This window comes from Cricetulus griseus, assembly GCF_003668045.3.
Source record: "Cricetulus griseus strain 17A/GY chromosome 1 unlocalized genomic scaffold, alternate assembly CriGri-PICRH-1.0 chr1_0, whole genome shotgun sequence".
NCBI classification, from domain to species: domain Eukaryota; kingdom Metazoa; phylum Chordata; class Mammalia; order Rodentia; family Cricetidae; genus Cricetulus; species Cricetulus griseus.
This window is the reverse complement of record NW_023276806.1, coordinates 75,108,079-75,131,569: the sequence shown is the minus strand read 5'-3', so window position 1 is coordinate 75,131,569 and position 23,491 is coordinate 75,108,079. Positions and strand designations below refer to the sequence as shown.

The window sequence follows — 23,491 nt, the reverse complement described above, 5'->3', positions numbered from 1 at the left end:
GGAAGGTTAAAACCCAAGGGCTTCTCATGTGAGATATGATGGGTCCCTTTCTGCAATTGGGGGAGAAAAGAAATAAAAGTACTTATAAATATTTTGTGTTATTTAGAACCAATAGTAACAAGTCTATGCACAAATTGCTTCCTCCTGAGCTGGCCACTTAAAATGAAATTTTAGATGAAATAAGTGTGTTCAGTCTATTACACAGGGTCCCTATGAAGACTCTGTTTTGAGGGAACACTGATGGCCAGATATTCTAAAAGTGAAAAAGAAAATGGATATTCAAATAATTTAGGTACAGCCATATACTTGAAATCAATGGCTGGGGCCAGCTAACAGTGAGCAAAACTTTGTTTTTAAACTTTGCTTTGTTTTGGCAATGCTTGGGATCAAATCCAGGACATCTTACATCCTAGAAAATTGCTGTGCCACTGAGCCACATCACACTCTCATCCCTTTATTTATTTATTTATTTATTTATTTATAGATTTATTTATTTATTTATTATGTATACATTCTGCCTCCATATATTCCTGCACTCCAGAAGAGAGCACCATATCTCATTACAGATGGTTGTGAGCTACCATGTAGTTGTTGGGAATTGAACTAAGGACCTCTGGAAGAACAGCCAGTGCTCTTAACCTCTGAGCCATCTCTCCAGCCCTCATCCCTTTAAATATTTGATTCACTCAATAAGCTTAGCTGGTAAGTACCAAGACCTGAGACTTAGAGGACACATCTTTTGTTGTTGTTGTTGTTGTTGTTGTTGTTGTTGTTGTTGTTATTGAATGTGTATGCTACTATCATTCTCATACATGGGAAATCATTAACTTTCTTTACCTCAGGATTTGTAAGTTTATTGAGTATGGTTTAAAAATCTTTAAAATCCATGACAAAAAGTTAGCTTAAAACTTGTAACAAAAGGTTGATAGTTTAAAGATCTATACATAGATGATCTTAATTTGCTATAGCATGCTTGTATGTAACTTGAATTCAGCTTTTGTTTAGAAAAAGAGACCTGCTATAGCATACTGTATATATAACTCAGATCCAATTCTTGTTTAGGAAAATAGATTAAAAAAAGAAAAATGGATGTGTTTCTGATGGGCTTGCCTTGGTATAAATAGCAACCATGTGGCTTGTCACAGTCTTGACTGATGACCTCACCAGAGTGAAAGCAACCATGCAGCTGTCAGCTATCTTTAACTGAGTTAAAGAGACTATGTGCTATTTTATTTCACCACCATCCTAAGATGGTCATGTGGTGTAAACCAGCTAAGGGGCAGCACCCATAACATGTCTTAGTCCTACTGGCCCTATTCTTATCAATATATCTCCTTTGTAAACCATGGAGGCAACAGCATGTGGTCACCAAGATAATTTGGGATTAGGATGGATTTTGTCTGATGATTTTTGTCCTGAGAGTAAAACATTTTAGACAAGAAACAATATGTGTTTGATGAATGATGTATGTTTAAGTTTCATAAGTTCTTAAAGTTATAAAAGTTTACTCAGGTTAACAGAAACTGACTAAGAGATGCATGTATAACCATTTTTGTCTTTCCTGGGTTGAGGACCAGGCTTCTAGAAAATTTTAGATAATAAGCAACATATGTTTGTTTGTTTGATAAGTAAAGTTTGTATATTACTAAGGTCTATTCGGGATATTAAAAACTGACTTGAACATATATGTCTAACCTCTTTGTATTTGCCAGCTTTGTTAAGATTTGACTATTTTCTGAGTCATACAAGAAACTGTGACATTCTATACAGGTACATTGTAAAATCTCAGTAAAGTAAGATTCACAGTCTTTCTGTGGACTGTATTAATGGTTTTGTAAAATTTCCAGTCTCTCTATGGGGTGTATTTATGGTTTAAAGGATTTTCAATTAAATCTTCAATCTAAATTGATAAGGTTCAAACTTAACAGGCTTTAACTTTTAAGACTAACAAACCATAAAATCCTACTCTTATGAAAACTACTAACTTGTAAGCTGTTAAAGATAATTGAAACATGCAAGTTAATGGTCAGTCATCTTATAAATGATAAAATTCTTCAATGTTTTCAAAACGTTGTTTATGGTCATATTCAGCACAAATGTAATTAATTCATTTACAGGGACAAACTGTAAAACAACAAAACCATGTAAAGTCAGATGTGCTTAATAGATTAGATGATGCCCCTGAAACTCCTCAGAGATCTGCTGAATATGGAATTTAAAGTGTTTAATGAAAAAAGCTTCTGGTGATAGACAAAAATGCCAGATCCTAGAAGCAGCCTTATGGTCTCCTTCCAAAGAAGATAATAGGGCACAAACAAACTCTACTGGGTGCTTGCTTCAAATGCAGCAAAACCAGCCACTGGATGAAGACCTGCCCTTCACCTCACCTGCTACCAGGACCTTCTCTGAATTGTGGACAAGCAGGACACTGGAAAATTGACTGCCCCTCATTGCCTCACCAAGATGGGTCAGTCTCTCAAGTTCCTCATTTACAGGAAAATCCCTGACTTCTGGGTCTAGCAACAAAGACTTAACACTGTCCTGTGTGACAGCCAAAGACTGACAACTTCTGCTCCCAACAAGGTTGAGATTACCCATGGAGGAGCCTAGGGTAACCTTCCAGGTGGCACGTGAGTCTCTGTCTTTTAGATTATACTTCCTGCTCATTTTTTTTTTTTCTGAGATCTCTGATGGTGACTGATGACTAGCTGTTGCTTTATCAGCTTAGCAACAACAAGCAAACCAGCTCCTCACCGTAAGACTGTAGCTTCCAGGTCAGTCCATTTCATGTGTAACAACTAGGCCTTGCCTTTTCTAGAACTACTAGGTCTCCTGCTGAAAAATGCGAACTCACAGACAGGTTTAAACTCACACAACAGTTTCAGTGTAGAAAACAAACCCAAGCTGTCATGCTGCTATTACTAACCAAAAATTTACTTTCTACTGTTCCTTTATTTAAAAGAACTTGCTTTGCAGTGACCACTCTCAGTATCACCTATGTCTTGTGGAAAATGATTGGATGAAAATAAAAAGGGTTTAAAGTTAATGAAAGTTGTGAGGGTCTAAGGAAGTGATTTAAGGTGTGTGAATGCATATTGTGAAGGCCTGAGGAAGTGACTTAAGGTATGTGAAATGATACTTAAAGATGATACCTACTGTTAAGACTAATGAAGTTTAGAGTTTTAACATACTAATCAGTGGAGCTCTGATAAGCTGTTAATCTGGACTTGGTAAAGCAGTGGCTACCATTATCATAGTCACAGACTTAAAAGTTTAAATTTCCTTTGGACCTGACAACAGGGATGAGAAGCAAGCAGGGTCTGGGACAGGGTGTTTATTTAGGGATGGTGCTGGCAAGTATGTCCTGTGACAGCTTCATCTCTGTTCCAGGTTTGTCTTGTCACCTCCTGAACTTCAGCTAACTTTCCACTGTTTCCTTTTTTTTTTTTCTTTCTTTCTGAGAGCTACTTGTGCTTGACTTCTGTGGTCTCATATCTTTCTTAATACTTTTTTTTTTTTTTGCCATTGCCCAGAATTCTCCAGGTTGTGATGAGTTAATTCTTGTGTTCCATATTGTGCAGCAGTCCTCTAGACCTCTCCTACAGACTGCTCCTGACAACTTGAAGGCCACACGTCTCCTGGCATTTGGCGTTGATGGCACCCCCACCCAATCTCCTTGATGAGACCACTAAGTTCTCCTATTTAGATTCCTAGTTACGTGAAAAACTCTCCCCAGAAAAATGTCTTTAAAAGGTTCTGTTATTCACACCCATTGAGGATAAGACCACTACCACAGTTTAGAGCCAAATTTGAATCGAGTTTTAATTAAATACTGTCCAGGTGGATGGGCTCTGGGCGGGTCCATACCCAGATTCCCAGGAAATGGCCCCAACTCACAGTTTTTAAGGGTTTAAGTTATTTCCCATCAGGTCCAATCAGGGCAAGCATACATCTTGACATTTTTCCTGCCTATGTCCCGCCAGCCTATAACCAATCAGGGATATATTCCTGCCTGTATACCTCCTACCCACATGTGATCAAGCACATCTGGTGCAGATGGGTCAAGGAAACTTGTTTAGGGGAGTGAAAACATGTGGCTTGTTATCTCTCACAAATAATAGCCTTCTGCATTTCAGGAACTATCTGTCCTTGGGCCAAGGGGATTGCAGATCAGAGGCATTTTTGTTTCATGGATCGCTTAGACATAATAATTAAAACTTAAAATGTAACTTTGGCTCTCACAGTACCTCAGTTCACTCAGGCAAAATCTATAAGCATGAGACATCTAGACAAGTGCCTGAAAAGTTTACACCTATATTTAACGCACTGTCCACATTGCCAACTTAGTGACAAATGAGGAATGTACATGATCCTAAGTCAATTCTATAGGTGTGTGGGGGATCTTAATCTATGTAAGTTAAGGAAAACCTACAACGTTCTGTGATGCTGTTATTTCATTGATTCCCACATGCCCACATTGCTTTCATCAACACCTTGGTACCAAATCAGATAGTTAATAGCTTAAATTTTATAAGCTATCTGAAAAAAAAATGCAGCTTACTTATTTGAGGCATTGAATTTCACTCTCCTCCATAAAATGGCCCTTAGGTGTTTTACTCTAGATTTAGCCTTTTTCTTCCAATGCAAGGTTGTTGTAATCTATATTGGCCATGAAATGGAACCCAAAGATTTCTTAAATTTCTGTAAGTTTTGCTGCTAAACAGTCACAGCATTGTGAAAATCAAGTGGGCAATATAAGCAGATCTCAAACACAAGCAGACATTTTCATACATATTCCTGGTACTGGATGTTTAAAAGAGGCATAATTCATAAACTATTTTTTCAGATCTTCTAAGTGTTTTGACTCACTCTGTCAACTAGGTAAAAATGCTTGTTTTTTGAAAGAAAACGGCCCCCAAAGGGAGTGGCACTATTAGGAGGTATGGCCTTGTTAGAGTAGGTATTGTCTTGTTGGAAGAGGTGTGTCACTGTGGGGGTGGGCTTTGAGGTCTCCTATGCTTAAGCTATGCCCAGTGTTACAGACAGTTGTCCACTTCCCATGAAAGACCCCTGTCCCTTAGCCCTTTCTTTCTCAAGTTTGTCTCCTCTTCCTCCTGTCGGCGGCTTCCCCGATCCCCACCCCCGGTGGCCTTTCCCCGCCCGGCCCGAGAACAAGCACCGGGTGGGGCCGGCCCGAGAATGAGCACCAGGTGGGCCAGCCCGAGAACGAGCACCGGGTGGGCTGGCACGAGGGCGAGCACCAGGTGGGTCAGCACGAGGACAAACACCGAGTGAGCCGGCCTGGAGCTCTGCCCCTGAGCCCCCGCCCCGCCCGAAGAGAAACACTCCGTCCCAAGGTCTCCGCCCCCAAGGTCAGCCATCAGGACAAGGGGGGGAATTGAGTCTGCTGTACCAGACACCAGACCTTGAGAATATGCTGATCTGGAATGGCTCTGTGTCTCATTTGAACCATCCAATGGAAATGATTCTGTATTTCGCCTCATTTGAAAGACTCTGTGTTTCACCTCATTTGAATAACTCTGTACTTTGCCTCATTTGAATAACCCTGTATAGCGCCTCATATACATTGACCAATGGGAATAGCTCTGTATAATGCCTCATTAGAATTATCCAATAGAATCCTTGCTCCTAGCTTGCGCCTTTTTTCCTATATAAGGACCCCTTTTCCCTTGGCTCGGGGCGCTTAGCCACACAGAAGCTAAGTCGCCCCAGGTACCTGCGTCTCCAATAAAGCCTCTTGTTTTTTGCATCCAGTTCGTGGCCTCGCTGATTCCTGGGTGTGTGGGTCTCCCTCTACGAAAGTATCCCTTCGGGGTCTTTCATTTGGGGGCTCGGTCCGGGATTGAGACCCGCCCAGGGACCACCGACCCACGTCTGGGAGGTAAGTGTTGTGCGGATCCGCTGTTTTGTCTTGTCTGGTCTGAGTCTGTCTTGTGAATTGCGCTTGCGTTTGTAGTATACAGCTGTGTACATTTGTAGGCGGATCCGAGGAGGGACTGACGGGTCCGAACTCCCGACCGCGGCTCCAGGAGACGTCCTGGTAGCGTTTGAAGCCCTCAGGAAGAGGGATTTGTATTTTGAACTTGGGAAGCCCTCAGGAAGAGGGATTTGTATTTTGAACTTGGGAAGCCCTCAGGGTGAGAGATTTGTACTTTGAACTTAGATCTATGACTGGACATTTTCCCAGTCTCTTTGGAGAAGGCCCTCGGCTTGAGGGATTTGCAATCTTTACTGGGGACGAGGAAGGAGGGCCCCCTTCCTCGACTCTCTCTCAATTCCTTCTGTCGACTCTCTGTCGAAACCGCGCTGCGAAAGTCTGTTCTGTGTTATTCGGTCTTTGTCTTGTAGCTGTCATTTGTGCCCTCCTAAGCCTAGAAACTATGGGGCAAACTGTCACCACTCCTTTGTCCCTAACACTCTCCCACTGGAAAGATGTACAGGAATATGCTCATAACCAATCTGTTAATGTGCGTAAACGCAAATGGATTACTCTTTGTTCTTCAGAATGGCCGACCTTTGACGTAGGCTGGCCGCGAGATGGTACCTTTAACCCCCAGACTATATTCCAGATAAAAGAGAAGATTATGGATCCTGGACCACACGGGCATCCCGATCAAGTGGCTTATATCGTCACTTGGGAGGCTTTGGTTCAGGACCCCCCTCCCTGGGTACGTCCTTTCTTACATCCCAAGGGCCCCTCTCTCCTTCCCCCCTCTAACCGCTCCAACCGACCCATTCCTTCGGCCCCTACACCTCCCACTCCTTTGATTCCTCCCAACCCCCCTTCCCATTCCAACCTTTACCCTACCGTGGTGAAAGACACTAAGGCTAAAGAAAAGAAGACACCTAAGGTACTCCCTCCGGGAGAAGACCAGTTGGTTGATCTATTAACGGAGGAGCCCCCGCCATATCCGCCACTGCCGCCCCCACCAGAGGCAGAAGCGGACTCCGCCGCTGCCTTGGCGGAAGCGGCCCCTGACCCTTCACCAATGGCTTATCGACTAAGAGGTCGTAGGGAGCAGCCCGTTCCAGATTCAACCACTCTGCCCCTCCGAACTGGGCTGAACGGCCAACCTCAGTATTGGCCATTCTCAGCATCGGACCTCTATAACTGGAAAAATAATAATCCTTCTTTTTCTGCAGACCCCGTGAGGCTGACATCTCTCATAGAGTCGGTACTCACGACTCACCAACCCACCTGGGATGATTGTCAGCAGCTTTTGCAGGTCCTTTTAACCTCGGAAGAGAAACAGCGCGTGCTACTAGAAGCACGAAAAAATGTCCCAGGAGTAAACGGGCAGCCCACCCAGCTACCCAATGAAATTGATGCGGCTTGCCCTCTTGAAAGACCTGAATGGGATTTTACCACCGAAGCAGGTAGGACCCACCTGCGTCTCTATCGCCAGTTGCTGGTAGCGGGACTCCGGGGGGCAGGACGCAGACCCACTAATTTGGCCCAGGTGAAGCAGATAATACAGGGTGCGGAGGAATCACCTGCCGCTTTTCTAGAGAGATTGAAAGAAGCGTACAGGATGTATACTCCCTATAATCCGGAAGATCCAGGTCAGGCCACCAACGTTTCTATGTCCTTTATTTGGCAATCAGCCCCGGACATAAGAAACAAGCTTCAAAGGCTAGAAAATCTACAGGGATATACACTCCAAGATTTGTTGAAGGAAGCAGAACGTATTTTTAATAAGAGGGAAACACAGACAGAAAGAGAAGAACGTTGGAGGAAGGAAACTCAGGAGAGAGAGGAAAGACTAAGACAGGAAGCTGAGGAAAAAGAGGTTGCGAGAGACCGTAAGCGGAATAAAGAAATGAGCAGGTTATTGGCCACAGTAGTGACAGGCCAGAGACAGAATAGACAGAGGGATGACAGAAGGGGGCCCCACCTGGACAGGGACCAATGTGCTTACTGTAAAGAAAAAGGACATTGGGCAAGAGAATGCCCTAAGAACCCCCGGGCCAAGCTTCCACCGCCAAGGGTTTCTGACCTCCTGAACCTAGAAGATTAGAGGAGTCGGGGCCAGGAGCCCCCCCCTGAGCCCAGGATAACACTGCAAGTCGGGGGGCATCCGGTCACCTTCCTAGTCGATACAGGGGCACAACATTCCGTTCTGAATCGGTCACCCGGACCCCTGAGTCACCGGACTGCATGGGTACAGGGAGCTACAGGCGGAAAGCAGTACCATTGGACTACAAATCGGCAGCTCCAGCTCGCGACCGGTAAGGTTATGCATTCTTTCCTCCATGTGCCAGATTGCCCCTACCCCTTACTAGGACGGGACCTATTGACCAAATTAAAAGCTCAAATACACTTTGAGAGGTCAGAAGTCAAAGTCACAGGGCCAGAGGGAATTCCCCTTACCATCTTGACAATGTCCATAGAAGATGAATATAGACTCCATGAAAAGAGGACTAATTCGAACAATCAGGAAACCCTTGATCACTGGCTTGCGGAATTTCCCCAAGCCTGGGCTGAAACAGGAGGAATGGGCCTTGCCATTAACCAGGCCCCAATTATAGTAACCTTAAAAGCTGCCATCCTTCCTGCATCCGTCAGACAGTATCCAATGCCTAAAGAAGCCCGCGAAGGAATTCGGCCACATATTAAAAGGTTACTTGAACAAGGGATTCTGGTGCCCTGTAAATCTCCTTGGAATACACCCTTGCTACCCGTTAGGAAGCCGGGAACTAATGACTACCGGCCAGTGCAGGACCTGAGAGAAGTCAATAAAAGGATAGAGGACATACACCCTACTGTCCCCAACCCTTACAATTTGCTGAGTGGATTGCCACCTAACTATACCTGGTACACAGTCTTAGATCTTAAAGACGCTTTCTTCTGCCTCCGCCTGCATCCCACCAGCCAGCCTATATTTGCCTTTGAATGGCAGGACGCGGCCCTTGGAATCTCTGGGCAGCTGACTTGGACTAGGCTACCTCAAGGGTTTAAGAACAGCCCTACCCTTTTTGATGAAGCTTTACATCAGGACCTGGCAGAATTCCGGGTTAGGTACCCCGCTCTAATCCTCTTACAATATGTAGATGACATTCTCCTGGCAGCCAAAACCAAAGGGGAATGCAAGGAAGGCACTCAAGCCCTCCTCCAGACTCTTGGGAGCCTAGGGTACCGGGCATCCGCCAAGAAGGCCCAGATATGTCAGAAACAGGTGACCTATTTAGGATACAAGATAAAGGATGGACGTCGATGGCTAACGGAAGCCCGTATGCGAGCCATCTTAGACATTCCCACCCCACAAAATCCCCGCCAACTGAGAGAATTCTTGGGAACGGCAGGCTTCTGCCGCCTATGGATCCCTGGGTTTGCCGAAATGGCGGCTCCCCTCTACCCCCTCACTCGGCCAGGGGTTGCTTTTAAATGGGAAGAGCCCCAAAAGAAAGCCTTCACCGACATCAAAAAGGCTCTCCTTGAATCACCAGCCCTGGGTCTACCGGACTTAGCTAAGCCATTTGAACTTTTTATAGATGAGAAGGAGGGCTATGCTAAGGGAGTCCTCACCCAAAAACTGGGGCCTTGGAGAAGGCCCACTGCATACCTCTCCAAGAAATTGGATCCTGTGGCATCGGGATGGCCACCCTGCCTTCGAATGATTGCTGCTATAGCCCTGCTGGTAAAAGATTCTCACAAGCTAACCTTGGGGCAGCCTTTGACCATACATGCCCCTCATGCAGTAGAGGCAGTCATCAGACAGCCTCCAGACAGATGGCTTACTAATGCCCGAATGACTCATTACCAGACTATGCTGTTAGACAAAGACCGGGTCCACTTCGGGCCTTTGGTGACTCTGAACCCAGCCACCCTGCTCCCCCTCCCTGGGGAGCCCGAGGCTCATGATTGCTTACAGGTATTGGCCGAGGCCCATGGAGCGAGATCCGACCTGACTGACCAGCCTCTACCTAGCCCGGACCACATCTGGTTCACGGATGGAAGCAGCTTTTTACATCAAGGAGAACGAAAGGCGGGTGCGGCAGTCACCACAGAGAATCAGGTCGTCTGGGCCCAGGCACTCCCCCCTGGAACTTCCGCACAGAGGGCAGAACTCATAGCACTCACGCAGGCTCTAAAATTGGCAGAAGGTAAGAGGCTCACCGTGTATACAGACAGTCGTTATGCCTTCGCCACTGCCCATATACATGGAGAAATTTACAGACGGAGGGGGCTGCTTACCTCCGAAGGGAAAGACATTAAAAATAAGGAGGAAATCCTCGCTCTCTTAAGGGCTCTTCATCTGCCCGCTGCCTTAAGTATCATACATTGCCCTGGACACCAAAAAGGGGATTCTTTCGAAGCAAGGGGCAATCGAAGGGCAGACTTGGCTGCCCGAGAGGCGGCCCTGACCACAGACACCACTAACCTCCTGGCTCTAGAGCCCACCAACGACCATCCCTTCCCCTCATGGGACTATGAACAAAGAGACATCCAAACCCTAGAGAAATTGGGAGCCGCAAAGGAACCAAACGGGGATTGGACTTATGAAGGAAAGACTGTCATCCCCTACCGGGTAACCAAGTACCTAGTGACATTTTTACATAAGATGACACATCTGAGCTCCAAGAAGATGCGGGAGCTCCTCGAACGAGAAGAGGAATTCAATTTCCTTTTGGGGAAGAACGATATTCTAAAACAGGTAACTGAGCAATGTGATGCGTGCGCCCGAGTCAACGCATCCAGACTGAAGCTTCCTCCCGGGAACCGGGTCAGAGGCTACCGGCCCGGAACACATTGGGAGATAGATTTCACTGAGATTAAACCAGGAAAATATGGATACAAGTATCTATTAATTTTTGTAGACACCTTTTCAGGATGGGTTGAAGCCTTCCCTACTAAACATGAAACAGCCAAGATCGTTACTAAGAAATTGCTTGAAGAAATCTTTCCCCGTTATGGGATGCCTCAGGTATTGGGAACAGACAATGGGCCCGCCTTCGTCTCCCAGGTAAGTCAGTCAGTGGCCACCTTGTTGGGGATTGATTGGAAATTACATTGTGCTTATAGACCCCAAAGTTCAGGACAGGTAGAAAGGATGAATAGAACAATCAAGGAGACTTTAACAAAATTGTCGCTTGCAACTGGCACTAGAGACTGGGTCCTCCTACTCCCCCTAGCACTCTACCGCGCTCGTAATACCCCTGGACCACATGGGCTCACACCCTTTGAGATCCTGTATGGAGTACCTACTCCTATCATTAACTTTCTTGATCAAGATGTCTCAGATTTTGCTAACTCCCCTTCTCTCCAAGCTCATTTACAGGCCCTCCAACTAGTACAACGGGAGGTCTGGAAACCCCTTGCTCAAGCTTATAAAGACCAGAGGGACCATCCCACCATCCCCCATTCCTACCAGATCGGGGACACTGTTTGGGTCCGGCGTCACCAGGCCAAGAACCTTGAACCCCGCTGGAAGGGACCCTACATCGTTTTGCTTACCACTCCCACCGCACTCAAGGTAGACGGCATTGCAGCTTGGATACATGCTTCACATGTAAAGCCAGCCCGACCCACCGATTCAGCCACTGCATCAGAATGGACCGCACACCGCACTCAAAATCCTTTAAAGATAAGACTCTCTCGTACACCCTCCTGTTGATTGGTTGTCTGTTTACCCCCCATGTAGCAACTAACCCCCACAGGGTTTATAATATCACCTGGAAAATAGCCAATCTAGGGACCGGGGAAATAGCCAACCTCAGCACTTATATAGGGACTCTACATGATGGGTTCCCTCCTCTCTATGTCGACCTATGTGACTTAGTAGGGTCTGATTGGGATCCCTCTGACCAGGAACCATTCCCAGGGTACGGATGCCACCACCCTGGGGGAAGGATAGGAACAAGAAGCAAGGATTTTTATGTTTGCCCCGGCCATAAACCAACTCATGGCTGCGGGGGGCCGCAGGAAGGGTACTGTGCAAGATGGGGATGTGAAACCACAGGGGAGGCTTACTGGAAACCCTCTTCCTCTTGGGATTTCATCACTCTCAAACGGAGGGAGATCCCAGGGTACGCAGGGAAAGGACCATGGAGATGTGGGCAAAGAGCCTGCGGACCTTGTTATGATAGTGCCGGAGGGGGAGGTTTTCAAGGCGCCACCCCCGGAGGAAAATGCAACCCTCTCATCCTAAGGTTCACAGATGCTGGAAAAAGAACTACTTGGGATAGTCCTAAGGTCTGGGGACTCAGGCTGCACCGAGCAGGGAAAGATCCGGTGACTTTATTCTCCCTGTACAGACAAATTACTCCCCTAAGCCAACAATCAGTCGGGCCAAACATAGTAATAGCGGACCAGAGATCCCCAACCCATTTTCAAGTCCCTAAACCCCCTACCGTTCCTAAAGCTATCACTCCTACACCAGGTGCTGTCACCTTCTCCCCCACCCCAGATGCCCTAAACATCGAGATAACCAGAGACCCTCCAGGTACCAGAGATAGATTATTACAATTAATCCAAGGAGTTTACCAAGCCTTAAATTTTTCAGACCCCAACAAGACTCAGGAATGCTGGTTATGCCTAGTTTCCCGGCCCCCATATTATGAAGGCGTGGCAATACTGGGCAACTACTCCAACCAGACCTCAGCACCTACCAGTTGCGGAGCTGCTATGCAGCACAAGCTCACAATATCTGAGGTCTCAGGAAAGGGGCTATGCATAGGCAGGATTCCTTCCTCACATCAAGAATTATGTAACCAAGTAGAGCCATTATCTCAGGACAGCCGATACCTTGTTGCCCCTTATGGAACTTATTGGGCTTGCAGTACTGGGTTGACTCCCTGTGTCTCTACCACTGTTCTCAACACCACCATTGACTTTTGTATATTGATAGAACTTTGGCCCAAAGTCACATACCACCAACCTGAATATGTTTACAGCGTACTAGAGAAATCAACCCGATATAAGAGGGAGCCAATATCCTTTACCGTGGCCCTATTATTAGGAGGAATAACAGTGGGGGGCATAGCTGTTATTCTTTTGTTTAAAAAGAAGAAAAGAGAAATATTGAGACAGACATATTTACTATAAGTTTATTATAAGGGCCGGTAGAATGGGGAGACTAAGAAGAGGAACAGGGTAATGGCTGACCGCCATGGCCGGTCGCCATAGAGAGACAGAGCGGGGAAACAGAGAGAGGGGACAGAGAGCAGGAACAGGGGAGAGAGAGAGAGAGAGAGGGCAGGGGCCTATCTTTTAAAGGGGTCCTCTGCACCTGCGTACAGACTTCTTTCCCATGGAACCTTGGGCTGACCAGGGTATTGCCTGAGTGGATTCCACCAGGTAACAGGGGCAGGCCAGCATAATGCCTGAACCTTTCATTCCCACCTCTACTTATTATTAAAAAAGGTGGGGTGTTTAGACATGGCAGGTTAAGGAATAAGGGCGTCGAATTCTTAAGACTGCTTCCTGCTGACGTGGGGGCGTTGACCATCTTTGGGGGACCCGAGAAGGTTGGGGTGCTGCCACGTCCTGGGGAAGCTGGTTGTTTCATTGTAGTCCAGGCTGTATGGAACTCCCTGGCGCCTCTTAGACCTGGCAAGATGTTGACAGAGCAGAAAACAAGGTTGAGTTTAGAAAAATTTTTTTTCTTAGGTCCTGTCACTTGAGGGGAAGATTGTAAGATGAGGGAGGGGTTCCCGAGGAGTCCCAAGATGAGTGAAGGGAATTTGGGACCGGGGAAAGGTTGAATATTACCTGGAGTGAATCTGACCTGTTTGGATCTGATTCGGCTCCCTGGAACTTACAAGAATCCTTAGAGTTTGTGGAAACATAAGTATTAGACATGTTAGAAGCATATTCATGTTAGAAGCAACTTGGCTGAAAGTATTACCATTTAAAAATAGACAGTTTTTTTTTTTTGGACAATGAAAAGCATCTTAATCTTGACCTTGTAGTTATGATATATCACCAATATAGTGATATTGGTGAACTTTATTATGAACAGTAGCATGAGAAATAGAGAAGTCAGGAACATATTTTATTCTCTTAATGTCTCGACTTATTTTATCATCACTTAAGCCTTTATATCCTTAGGCCTTTGTAACTACATTCTCAGACCTTTATACATCTTAGACTTTCCTATCTTCACATAGTTAAACCCCAAAATACCTGTTACTGGAATCTGTTTTGCTTTAAGTTGGCAAGACTATCAGTCGTCAAAAGCATCAGAGTTCTTGAGAAGGATAAGATTTTACCTGAATCAATGATTAAAGAATAACAGAGACTTGCCAGCAGGCTGCATGGACAGCCATCCCCAAGGTGCTCCATCCATAGTAGTGGGCTGCAGGAGCCGGCATAGGGACCGGAACCGTTGCCCTACAGGGAATTAATCATTTTAAGCTTCTACAACAAGCCATGCACACGGATATCCAGGTCCTAGAAGAGTCAGTCAGTGCACTCGAGAAATCCTTAACATCACTCTCTGAGGTGGTCCTGCAGAACAGACGAGGATTAGATTTATTATTTTTACAGGAAGGGGGGCTATGTGCTGCCCTCAAGGAAGAATGCTGCTTTTATGCAGATCATACAGGAATAGTTAGGGATAGCATGGCCAAACTTAGGGAGAGGCTAAAACAGAGGCAACAGCTATTTGAGTCTCAACAAGGATGGTTCGAGGGATGGTTCGCTAAATCCCCCTGGTTGACTACCCTTATATCCACGCTCATGGGACCTCTGGTTATTCTATTTTTGATCCTCATATTTGGTCCCTGCATTCTGAACAAACTGACTCAATTCATCAGAGAACGACTATCTGTTGTACAGGCCTTAGTCTTAACTCAACAATATCATCAGCTAAAGCAAATAGATCCAGAGTATCTAGAGACCTCTGAATGAAAGATTCCATTCAGTTACAAGAGAAATGGGGGAATGAAAGACCCCTGTCCCTTAGCCCTTTCTTTCTCAAGTTTGTCTCCTCTTCCTCCTGTCGGCGGCTTCCCCGATCCCCACCCCCGGTGGCCTTTCCCCGCCCGGCCCGAGAACAAGCACCGGGTGGGGCCGGCCCGAGAACAAGCACCGGGTGGGGCCGGCCCGAGAATGAGCACCAGGTGGGCCAGCCCGAGAACGAGCACCGGGTGGGCTGGCACGAGGGCGAGCACCAGGTGGGTCAGCACGAGGACAAACACCGAGTGAGCCGGCCTGGAGCTCTGCCCCTGAGCCCCCGCCCCGCCCGAAGAGAAACACTCCGTCCCAAGGTCTCCGCCCCCAAGGTCAGCCATCAGGACAAGGGGGGGAATTGAGTCTGCTGTACCAGACACCAGACCTTGAGAATATGCTGATCTGGAATGGCTCTGTGTCTCATTTGAACCATCCAATGGAAATGATTCTGTATTTCGCCTCATTTGAAAGACTCTGTGTTTCACCTCATTTGAATAACTCTGTACTTTGCCTCATTTGAATAACCCTGTATAGCGCCTCATATACATTGACCAATGGGAATAGCTCTGTATAATGCCTCATTAGAATTATCCAATAGAATCCTTGCTCCTAGCTTGCGCCTTTTTTCCTATATAAGGACCCCTTTTCCCTTGGCTCGGGGCGCTTAGCCACACAGAAGCTAAGTCGCCCCAGGTACCTGCGTCTCCAATAAAGCCTCTTGTTTTTTGGCATCCAGTTCGTGGCCTCGCTGATTCCTGGGTGTGTGGGTCTCCCTCTACGAAAGTATCCCTTCGGGGTCTTTCACCCATTGCCTGCAAGATGTAGAACTCTTGGCTACCTGTCCAGCACCATGTTTGCCTGCACGCTGCCATGTCCCACCATGATGGTGATGGACTAAAGCTCTGAAACTGTAATGTTTTCCTTTTATAAGAGTTGCCATAGTCATGGTGTCCCTTCATAGCAGTAGAAACCCTAAGGCAATGCTCATCTATTTAAAGTCTTCCATCTCTCTGATACGTATTTCTCTATATATGGTCTTGGGGTATTTGTTTTGTATATGCCACATTTCCAAGATGCCCATGGAGGCCAGAAGATGGTGTCAGATTCCCTAACACAGGAGTTATCAAGAAGTTGTGAGCTGCCTGAACTGCGTGCTGGGAACAGAACCTGGGCCCTCTAGAAGAAACACTGAGAAAGCCTTCATCTTTGCTGATGTTCCTAATCTTCACAATCTCCAGGCAACCTGGCTCCTTGGGTGCTGCATGATCTTGATTGTCCAGATCAGGGTGGATTTTGTTGTTGCTTGAGACAGGGTTTCACATAGTGCAGGCTAGCCTCAAACTCTGTATCAAAGGATCACTGTGAACTTTGAATCCCTGTCTCAATTCCCTGAATGCTGGAATTACAGGTGGGATGCTAGGATGGAACCTAAGTCATGCCTATTAAACAAGCACTCAATTGAGCTACATCTCCAGACTGGAATCAACTATATTTATTTTGTGCATGGTGCATGAGTAGGGGTTTCTAACTGTTCACACATGTATGTGGGCCAGAGGCTAATTTCAGGAGGCTTCCTCAGTCACTATCCACTTTGGTTTCGGAACTGTCTTTTGATGAACATGGAGATCACATTCAGCTAGTCTGATGGTCAACAAGACCCTTTGGTCCTCCTGTCTCTGCCTTCTCAGAACTGGGATTACAAGCACTAGCCACTGCCCATGGCTTTTAAGTGGGTGTAGAGGCTCCAAACTCAGTTCCTCATGCTTGTTTGGCTATATCCTCCAGCCCCATGAATCAGTTATTTTTTGAGAATCTATTTTTTTTTAAGATTTATTTATTTATTATGTACACAGTGTTCTGCCTGCATGTATGTCTGCAAGCCAGAAGAGGTTGTGAGCCACCATGTAGTTGCTGGGAACTGAACTCAGGACCTTTGGAAGAGCAGGCAGTGCTCTTAACCACTGAGCCATCTTTCCAGCCTGAATCAGTTTTTTAAAAGAGAATATTATAGGGTCAAGGGCTCTATTTCTTTAGTATGATGGTATGATAATGCGTTGAATAATTCAGAAGCCTATCTGACATGCTAACTCATACACCCTCAGAGGCCTGAACCATTTAAAAGTACATTTTAAGTATAATAGAATATACGTTTAGATGGGGCTGGAGCATTAGCTGCTCTTCAAGAGGACCCAGGTTTGATTCCCAGCACCTACACAGTGGCTTACAACTATCTGTCATTCCAGTTTCAGAGAACCCAATGCCCTTTTCTGGCCTCCAAGATATATGCATGTAACACAATACATATACATATAAAATAATAGTAATAAAAGTAAGTATAGATGAACATATAGATGCTTCCTAATTTGGAAACAGATTGAAGAAAACATTTATCTAGGGCTATGATATGTACGTTTGCATTAAGGAGAAGGTAAGATTTGTTTATCCAAACTTCCTACAAAATCCCTACAACATGGTGAATGGGTGTGTGGCTCCATGGAAAAGCATTTGCTGAACAGGTTCTCAGCCCTGAGCTTCATTCCACCACTGAAAGAACAAACTTGGCAGAGGGTTGGAACACAGCCCAAGAATAGAGTTGTACAAGGGGAATTCTGGGTGCTTGTGAGAAAACTCCAAGAAAACAAGAGTCTTTGGACCTCAGTTTCTCCAAAAACACAGAATTGTCCTTTTAATGTGCTTTTGTGCCCCTCCCAGGTGTAGTGGACAGGAGTGAGCTTACTTCAGCTGTTATTCATATACCTCTGTGGAAGAAGATGCTTTTGCCAAGTGTGGCTTATCCTTTTGATTGAACTCACGTGACTCTTCTTAATCCACTGGGTATAAATTGTCTGATGCTCTGAATAAAACTGGCTCTTGCATAGTCTGCTAATTTTTAGCATGAACCTATCTCCAAGGTTCATGCTGCCAACTAGAGCAGTAAACAAAAGTTATATTATTCACACAGATGGAAACTATCCCTGTCCCCCTCCCCCACAACTAGTTGTATCTGATAGATACTTACTGCCTGACGTCATAGAGTCAGCTATTTGGCTCAGAAGGCTGCTTACTGAAGAGTGTAGAAGGGTAATAAGACAGAAGGATAGCAGCCATAAGTAACTTGCCATCCTACTTTTTGCATCAACAAAAAGTGATGAGGATATTCTCTAAAACAAGGAAACTGCTACAACAGCAACCTTTCCTTTTTCTTCAAATCTCCTAATCATTTTGATAGACAGATTTAGCAAAAGTTGGTGGGTGGGAGGGCCTTCCTCCAACTTCTCTGTCCCATTTCCTGGTCTCTCAATTTCTGTGCATTCAGTCCAGTTTCTCAGACTTTTATTGACATCTTCCTGAGGGAAGAATCTCAAAATGTATTTAATCAGGCTGCACTTAACTGATTTTCATCTATTAAAATATAAATGCTTCTTTATTAAAATATAAATGCTCCTCTTATGGGCCAAATATTATTTCTCATTAGACTAAACTTGCTTAGTGGGCAAGAGGCTCTGGGTTCAATCTCAGCAGTGAAAACAAAACAGCTCACAGCTAGTTGGATGTCTACAACAAAAACAAATTGTTTTTGGTGATTGTGACTATCAATGTCATTCTGAGTTTTCTATATTCCAGGAAATAAAAAATGTTTGTTTTGTATTATAGAGAATCACTTTGGGACAAGGTACAGTGGAGACAAGGTACAGAGGAGACAAATGCTATAGTAAGCCTCAAGAAACATGGAAGAATCTGAACATGGCTTAATTGGTGCTAACATTAATGGTATTAATTTCTTTGACTCAATAAAGAACTATGAAAAACAAACAGGCTATTACCCAGTTTCTGCCAACCAAGAGGCTTAACTCTTCAGCCTCAAGAGGCCTTATCCTGTAGTGCAGTCTCTGCTGTATTTCAGTAATAAAAAGCATGCATGGGAGCCCATTCCACATAGAGGGATACTCCCTGAGCCAAGACACACGGGGGTGGGCCTAGGCCCTATCCCAAAGGATATGATAGACTCTGATGACACCCTATGGAAGGCCTCATCATCCAGGGGGAGCAGAAAGGATATGTGATAGGTAGGGTTTTAGTTGAGGGGGGCGTGGTAGGGGAGGACCAGAGGGAGAAGGGAACTGGGATTGTCATGTAAAACAATCTTGTTTCTAATTCAAATAAAAAATCTGAAACAAACAAACAAACAAAAAGCATGCACAATTCATTAAAAATTTAGACAAGGCTTTATGTTATATTTATTTATTCTCCAGCTTGTACAAACTGGATGTAGAAGCATAAACATAGTACATTTCTACCATCTTCAACAAAAATATAACCAATATGTACAATTATTGTATTAAAAATACAAAAGGGATACAGACTCCACCAATGTCTTTCTAAAAGACATACAGGTACAAGTAGTATCAAAAGTATGAGGAAATCACCAGTTAATTTTACATTCTGCACTTGACATCACAGAGCGAACTGAGATTAGCAGTCCTATGTTCTACAATTACTTAATGTTTAGATAACATCTGTGCAATTTGTGATAGAGCTAGATTTTTGTCTTTCTATATGCACATGAGGTCCATAGCCTATATAGTAAAACTGGCAATAATGCATATTACATGTAAAATTACAAATGCGTAAGTGACAATGTGATACATAGTAGACAAATGCCATGACATAGAAGAGAATTATTAAATAAAGCACTGACATTGTTTGACACAGTGAAAAAACACTGCAATTCGACCTTTAAAATTTGAAGCTATTTACGTTTATCTACTGATCAATATGATCAGCTGAATTTAATGGAAAAATCCAAGACCAGCAGCCCCTCACATCTGAGTACTACTCGGATTGGCAGCCTTCACTTTTCCGGAGTCTGTGCAAAAACAACACAAAAATAGAACGGTGGGGGTCATTTTCAGTCATTCTAGGGTTCATAGCAGCTGTGAGCAGATGGGCGCTACACTTAGGCCTTCTCTATATGCAGCGTCCACGAAGCCACTTACAGGTCAGTCTTTGGTGACTAACCCACCTTGCAAAGGCTGGTGTATCTAACCACGTGACCTTTAATCCTGTTTAAAGACATACTCTCTGGTGCCAATTCAACAAGGGGAGGCTGTCTTGAAAGAGCAGTACGAACAGCTGGCATTCACTCCAACACCCCAAGCTGCTTTACTGCGATGTTATCCAGTTATGTTTCTTTCTTTTAAAAAATAAAAACAAAAAGCTCTAAAACTCTAAATTAACAAAACTTGAAACAACAAAAAAAAAACCAAAAACAAAAAATAAAAAACCATAACTTAAAAACAGGGGTTGCCATCCATTGTAATTGGGCAGGACACACTCCCAAATAACACTGTCCTGCCTCATAAGGCTCAGACAGGACACTCGAGTCCTCGTTCCCTCCCCTGGCCATGTGCAAACAGTTTTACATTAGAACCTCACCCACTGGGGAAGAAGCAGGTGAGGAGTCTTGGTATTTAAGTAATTGGCTAATGTTTGCTGCTTCTGGGATAGGGCACTTCTCAGGCAAGGCCAGGACATGGGAAGACATCGTCACTGCTAGGTCTTTCCTTGGTGCGGCCATACCCTGTCCGGCATATTTGGTTTTTCAGAAACCCAGGCTGGCAATCCTACTTAAGGTCAAAATAATACTGTAATCATTAAATGGATATAACATTTACTCTCTGAACACAATCTTTAAACTCATTTTTTAAAGGATATTGTAAACAAGTGGACAAAGCACTGTACTCAAAGGATTTCATGTCTGTCTTTGTCTTCCTTGGTGGGTTCAAGACCCCAAGTAGTTCAAAGGCTAGCTTTTCTCATCTTCTAAATGAGATCGAGGGCTAGGGCTGGATTGAAATCTAAGAGGAAGATTGAAAACTCCTTCCAGGCTTGGAGAAGTGTAGCCAGAGGGAATCACCTCACGATGATCTTGGAATCTGGAATGATACTGTGTGATGTGGCAGGCAGCAGCTCGGAGACTGCTGGACTGTGCATCTCAAGCAATAAGGTCTGCAAAGTGCCAGGGCAATTTCTTCACAGTATTTCACATGCAAAGGGGAAAGGAAGAAGGGGAGAAGAAGCCCCATGCTGCTTTAAGGCAGGGAAGGAGGCAAACTGGTCCACCATCCTCAGGATGTGCGTGCCAAGGCTCCAATGCTTCCTACATCTTGTGCTCTCCTTTTGGTGGCTCGCTCTGGTTTAAGAAGCCTGTGCCTCAAACCGCAGACACCTGTTCATCTTCTGCACGTGCAGCAGGAGGGAAAACAAAGTAAGTAAAAAGTCAACATGTAGACAATGTTTTTGTGCTATCATGTTCGCTTGGGTTAAGAAAATACGTATTTAATGTAGCTCGCTTAAAACCCTTGCATTTTTGGCAAACAGTTATTGGTAACTTTAAAAGTTTAAAAATAGGTGCATCATGCAAATCTTTAAACACATATACACAATATATCTGTATATATCTGGGGGGGATTGAGATGGGTTTCTCTATGTAGTCCTGGCTGTCCTAGAACTCTCTATGTAGGGAGGGTTGGCCCTGAACATGAAGAGATCTACCTGCCTCTGCTTCCAATACTTGGAGTATATAAGCACTTGGCTTATACACACTATTAAAAAGGCAGCTGTGTGTGGTCATTCAGGTCCATAATTCCAGTACCCAGGAGTTAAACCAGGAGCAAGTATCTGAGGCCAGTCTGGCCTGTCTTAAAAAGTTACAATTGTGATGTCTAGGTTGTCTCCTTGACAAACCTAGAAAGAGGGTATTTTAGGGAACTGTCTCTATTAGAGTGCCCTGATTGCTAACTGATGTAGGAGAGCCTCACCCACTGTAGGTGATGCCATCCCTAGGAAAGTGGGCCTTGGTTGTATATAAGCGATGATGTATGTGAGTTTGGGAGTAAGCCAGAAAGCAGTGTTTCCCATGGTCTCCACTTCAGTTCCTGCTCCAACTTCCCTGAATTATGTATGAGCTGTTGCATGGAATGTAATAAACCCTTTGCTCCCCAAGTTGCTTTTGGTCAGAATGTTTTTATAACAGCAAAATAAACCAAAATGAGATGACAATAAATAAATAAAATCAAATACATTGCATGCTTATTTGTTGGAAAGTTATTAATAACTATTTAAGTTCTATTCTAAGATTTATTTTTAAGCATATGTATGCCTGTTTCTGTGTGTGGTATGTGCATGTGAGTACAGTTGTCCATGGAAGCCACAGAGATGATTAGCTCCCCTGGAGTAAGAGTTTTAGGCAGTTGTGAGTAACACTATATGGGTGTTAGAACCTGAATTTCACTACAAGGGCAGTATACACTCCTAACTATAGACCCGTGCGTCGAGACCTTCCTTTAATTTTTTCTTGGTGGGGGGACGAGGGAGGGAGGGAGGGAAGGAGAGAGAGAGGGAGAGAGAGAGGGAGAGGGAGAGGGAGGAAGAGAGAGAGAGGGAGAGGGAGGGGGAGAGAGAGAGAGAGAGAGAGAGAGAGAGAGAGAGAGAGAGAGAGAGAGAGAGAGAGAACCACAGAGGCCTGCAGAGTGTGTTGGTTGTCTCTGCTTTTGGAGTTACAGGCTGCTGTAAGCCACCCACATGGACATTAGGAACTGAACTCTGGTCCTCTGGTAAACCAACAAGAGTTCTTAGCTATTGAACCATCTCTCCAGCCTCAAGCCCCTCATTTTTAACAATACAGTTAAGAGTCTAGAAGTCCTCTGCTCGAGGACTGGGGTTTGCTTCCCGAACCCACATGGCAGGTCACAACCGTCTATAACAGTTCTAGTGGATCAAATATCTTCTGGTCTCCACAGGCAACAGGCACACACACTATATATGTATTTAATTATTATGTTTTGGACTTTGCTATAATGGTTGTATAGTAAAGCATACCACACTGAATACTTAAAAATTGAAGGACAGGATCTCCTCCTTGCCCTAAACGCAGTGTTAGCAGGAACATCCGTAGAGAAGCAGAGAGCCCTAAAGTGTGCATAGCATTTACTAGCCCTTCATTTCCAAGCCACTTTCCACCCAGTAAGTGTCCAACTGCAATGCTCCGACTGAAAATGTGAACCAGCCATGTTTCAGTACATCAACAGGTTTCTCTGAATTCCTAAAATGAGCAACAACCAGAAGTTTTTATTCTTATCCTTAAAACAGAGCCACAAAAGAACTTCAGTTTTACTAAATATTGTCCTAGAAATCCAGGCCAGGCTGTCTAGGTAGAACTTGCCTAGCATCCAGTAGATTCTGGCCTCTACCCCTAGCCTGAAAAAGACCAAAACTCCAGCCATGTGCACACTTCCTTACAAGCAACCCTTCTGTAGCACTTCCTAAACCATTAAAAAGTTCTTCCTCCTGTCAAAGAGCAGAAAAATCCTCCACAGCAAGCCTGACCCTTCCAAGTAAGTGGGACCAAGAGCTAGGTGGATTAAGTAAGAGTGGGGAGCCTACCGTCTTCCTCAGTGGCGGTGCCAGCAAAGCCCTGTGGCTGGAAGGGTGCTAGGCGAGGGTCTGCATCACTGGGCTTGTGCCATTGCGGTTTGTTTCCTGGCCTGCTGGCTGCAGGAGGCGTCTGCACTGGAG

General features: G+C 44.9%; 2 protein-coding genes and 1 long non-coding RNA gene across 6 annotated transcripts in view; 1 reads left to right on the top strand and 2 right to left on the bottom strand.

Annotated features, from left to right (window-relative positions):
• The window catches only part of Rapgef2 (Rap guanine nucleotide exchange factor 2), a 277,830-nt gene that overhangs the window by 69,017 nt on the left and 185,322 nt on the right, over window positions 1-23,491 (bottom strand). The gene's annotated exons all lie outside the window — the stretch shown is intronic.
• On the top strand, window positions 5,909-12,922 carry LOC113832901 (bromodomain-containing protein 4-like). 4 transcript variants are annotated; one of them, XM_035450740.1, is made up of 3 exons: window positions 5,909-6,081; window positions 6,120-7,398; window positions 10,840-12,922. In XM_035450740.1, exons 2-3 carry the CDS (start codon window positions 6,189-6,191, stop codon window positions 11,634-11,636), a joined length of 2,007 nt encoding a protein of 668 aa, XP_035306631.1. In that variant the 5' UTR covers window positions 5,909-6,081; window positions 6,120-6,188; the 3' UTR covers window positions 11,637-12,922. The 4 variants fall into 4 exon arrangements, with proteins under 4 accessions (XP_035306631.1, XP_035306633.1, XP_035306632.1 ...); XM_035450742.1 differs by having other exon boundaries at window positions 5,909-7,398; window positions 10,840-10,985; window positions 11,290-11,429; XM_035450741.1 differs by having other exon boundaries at window positions 5,909-7,398; window positions 11,290-12,922.
• LOC118239469 lies at window positions 19,122-23,491 on the bottom strand. The gene is made up of 2 exons (XR_004771691.1): window positions 23,360-23,491; window positions 19,122-21,154 (listed from the first exon to the last, which is right to left on the bottom strand). It is a non-coding gene; the product is annotated as an uncharacterized LOC118239469 (long non-coding RNA).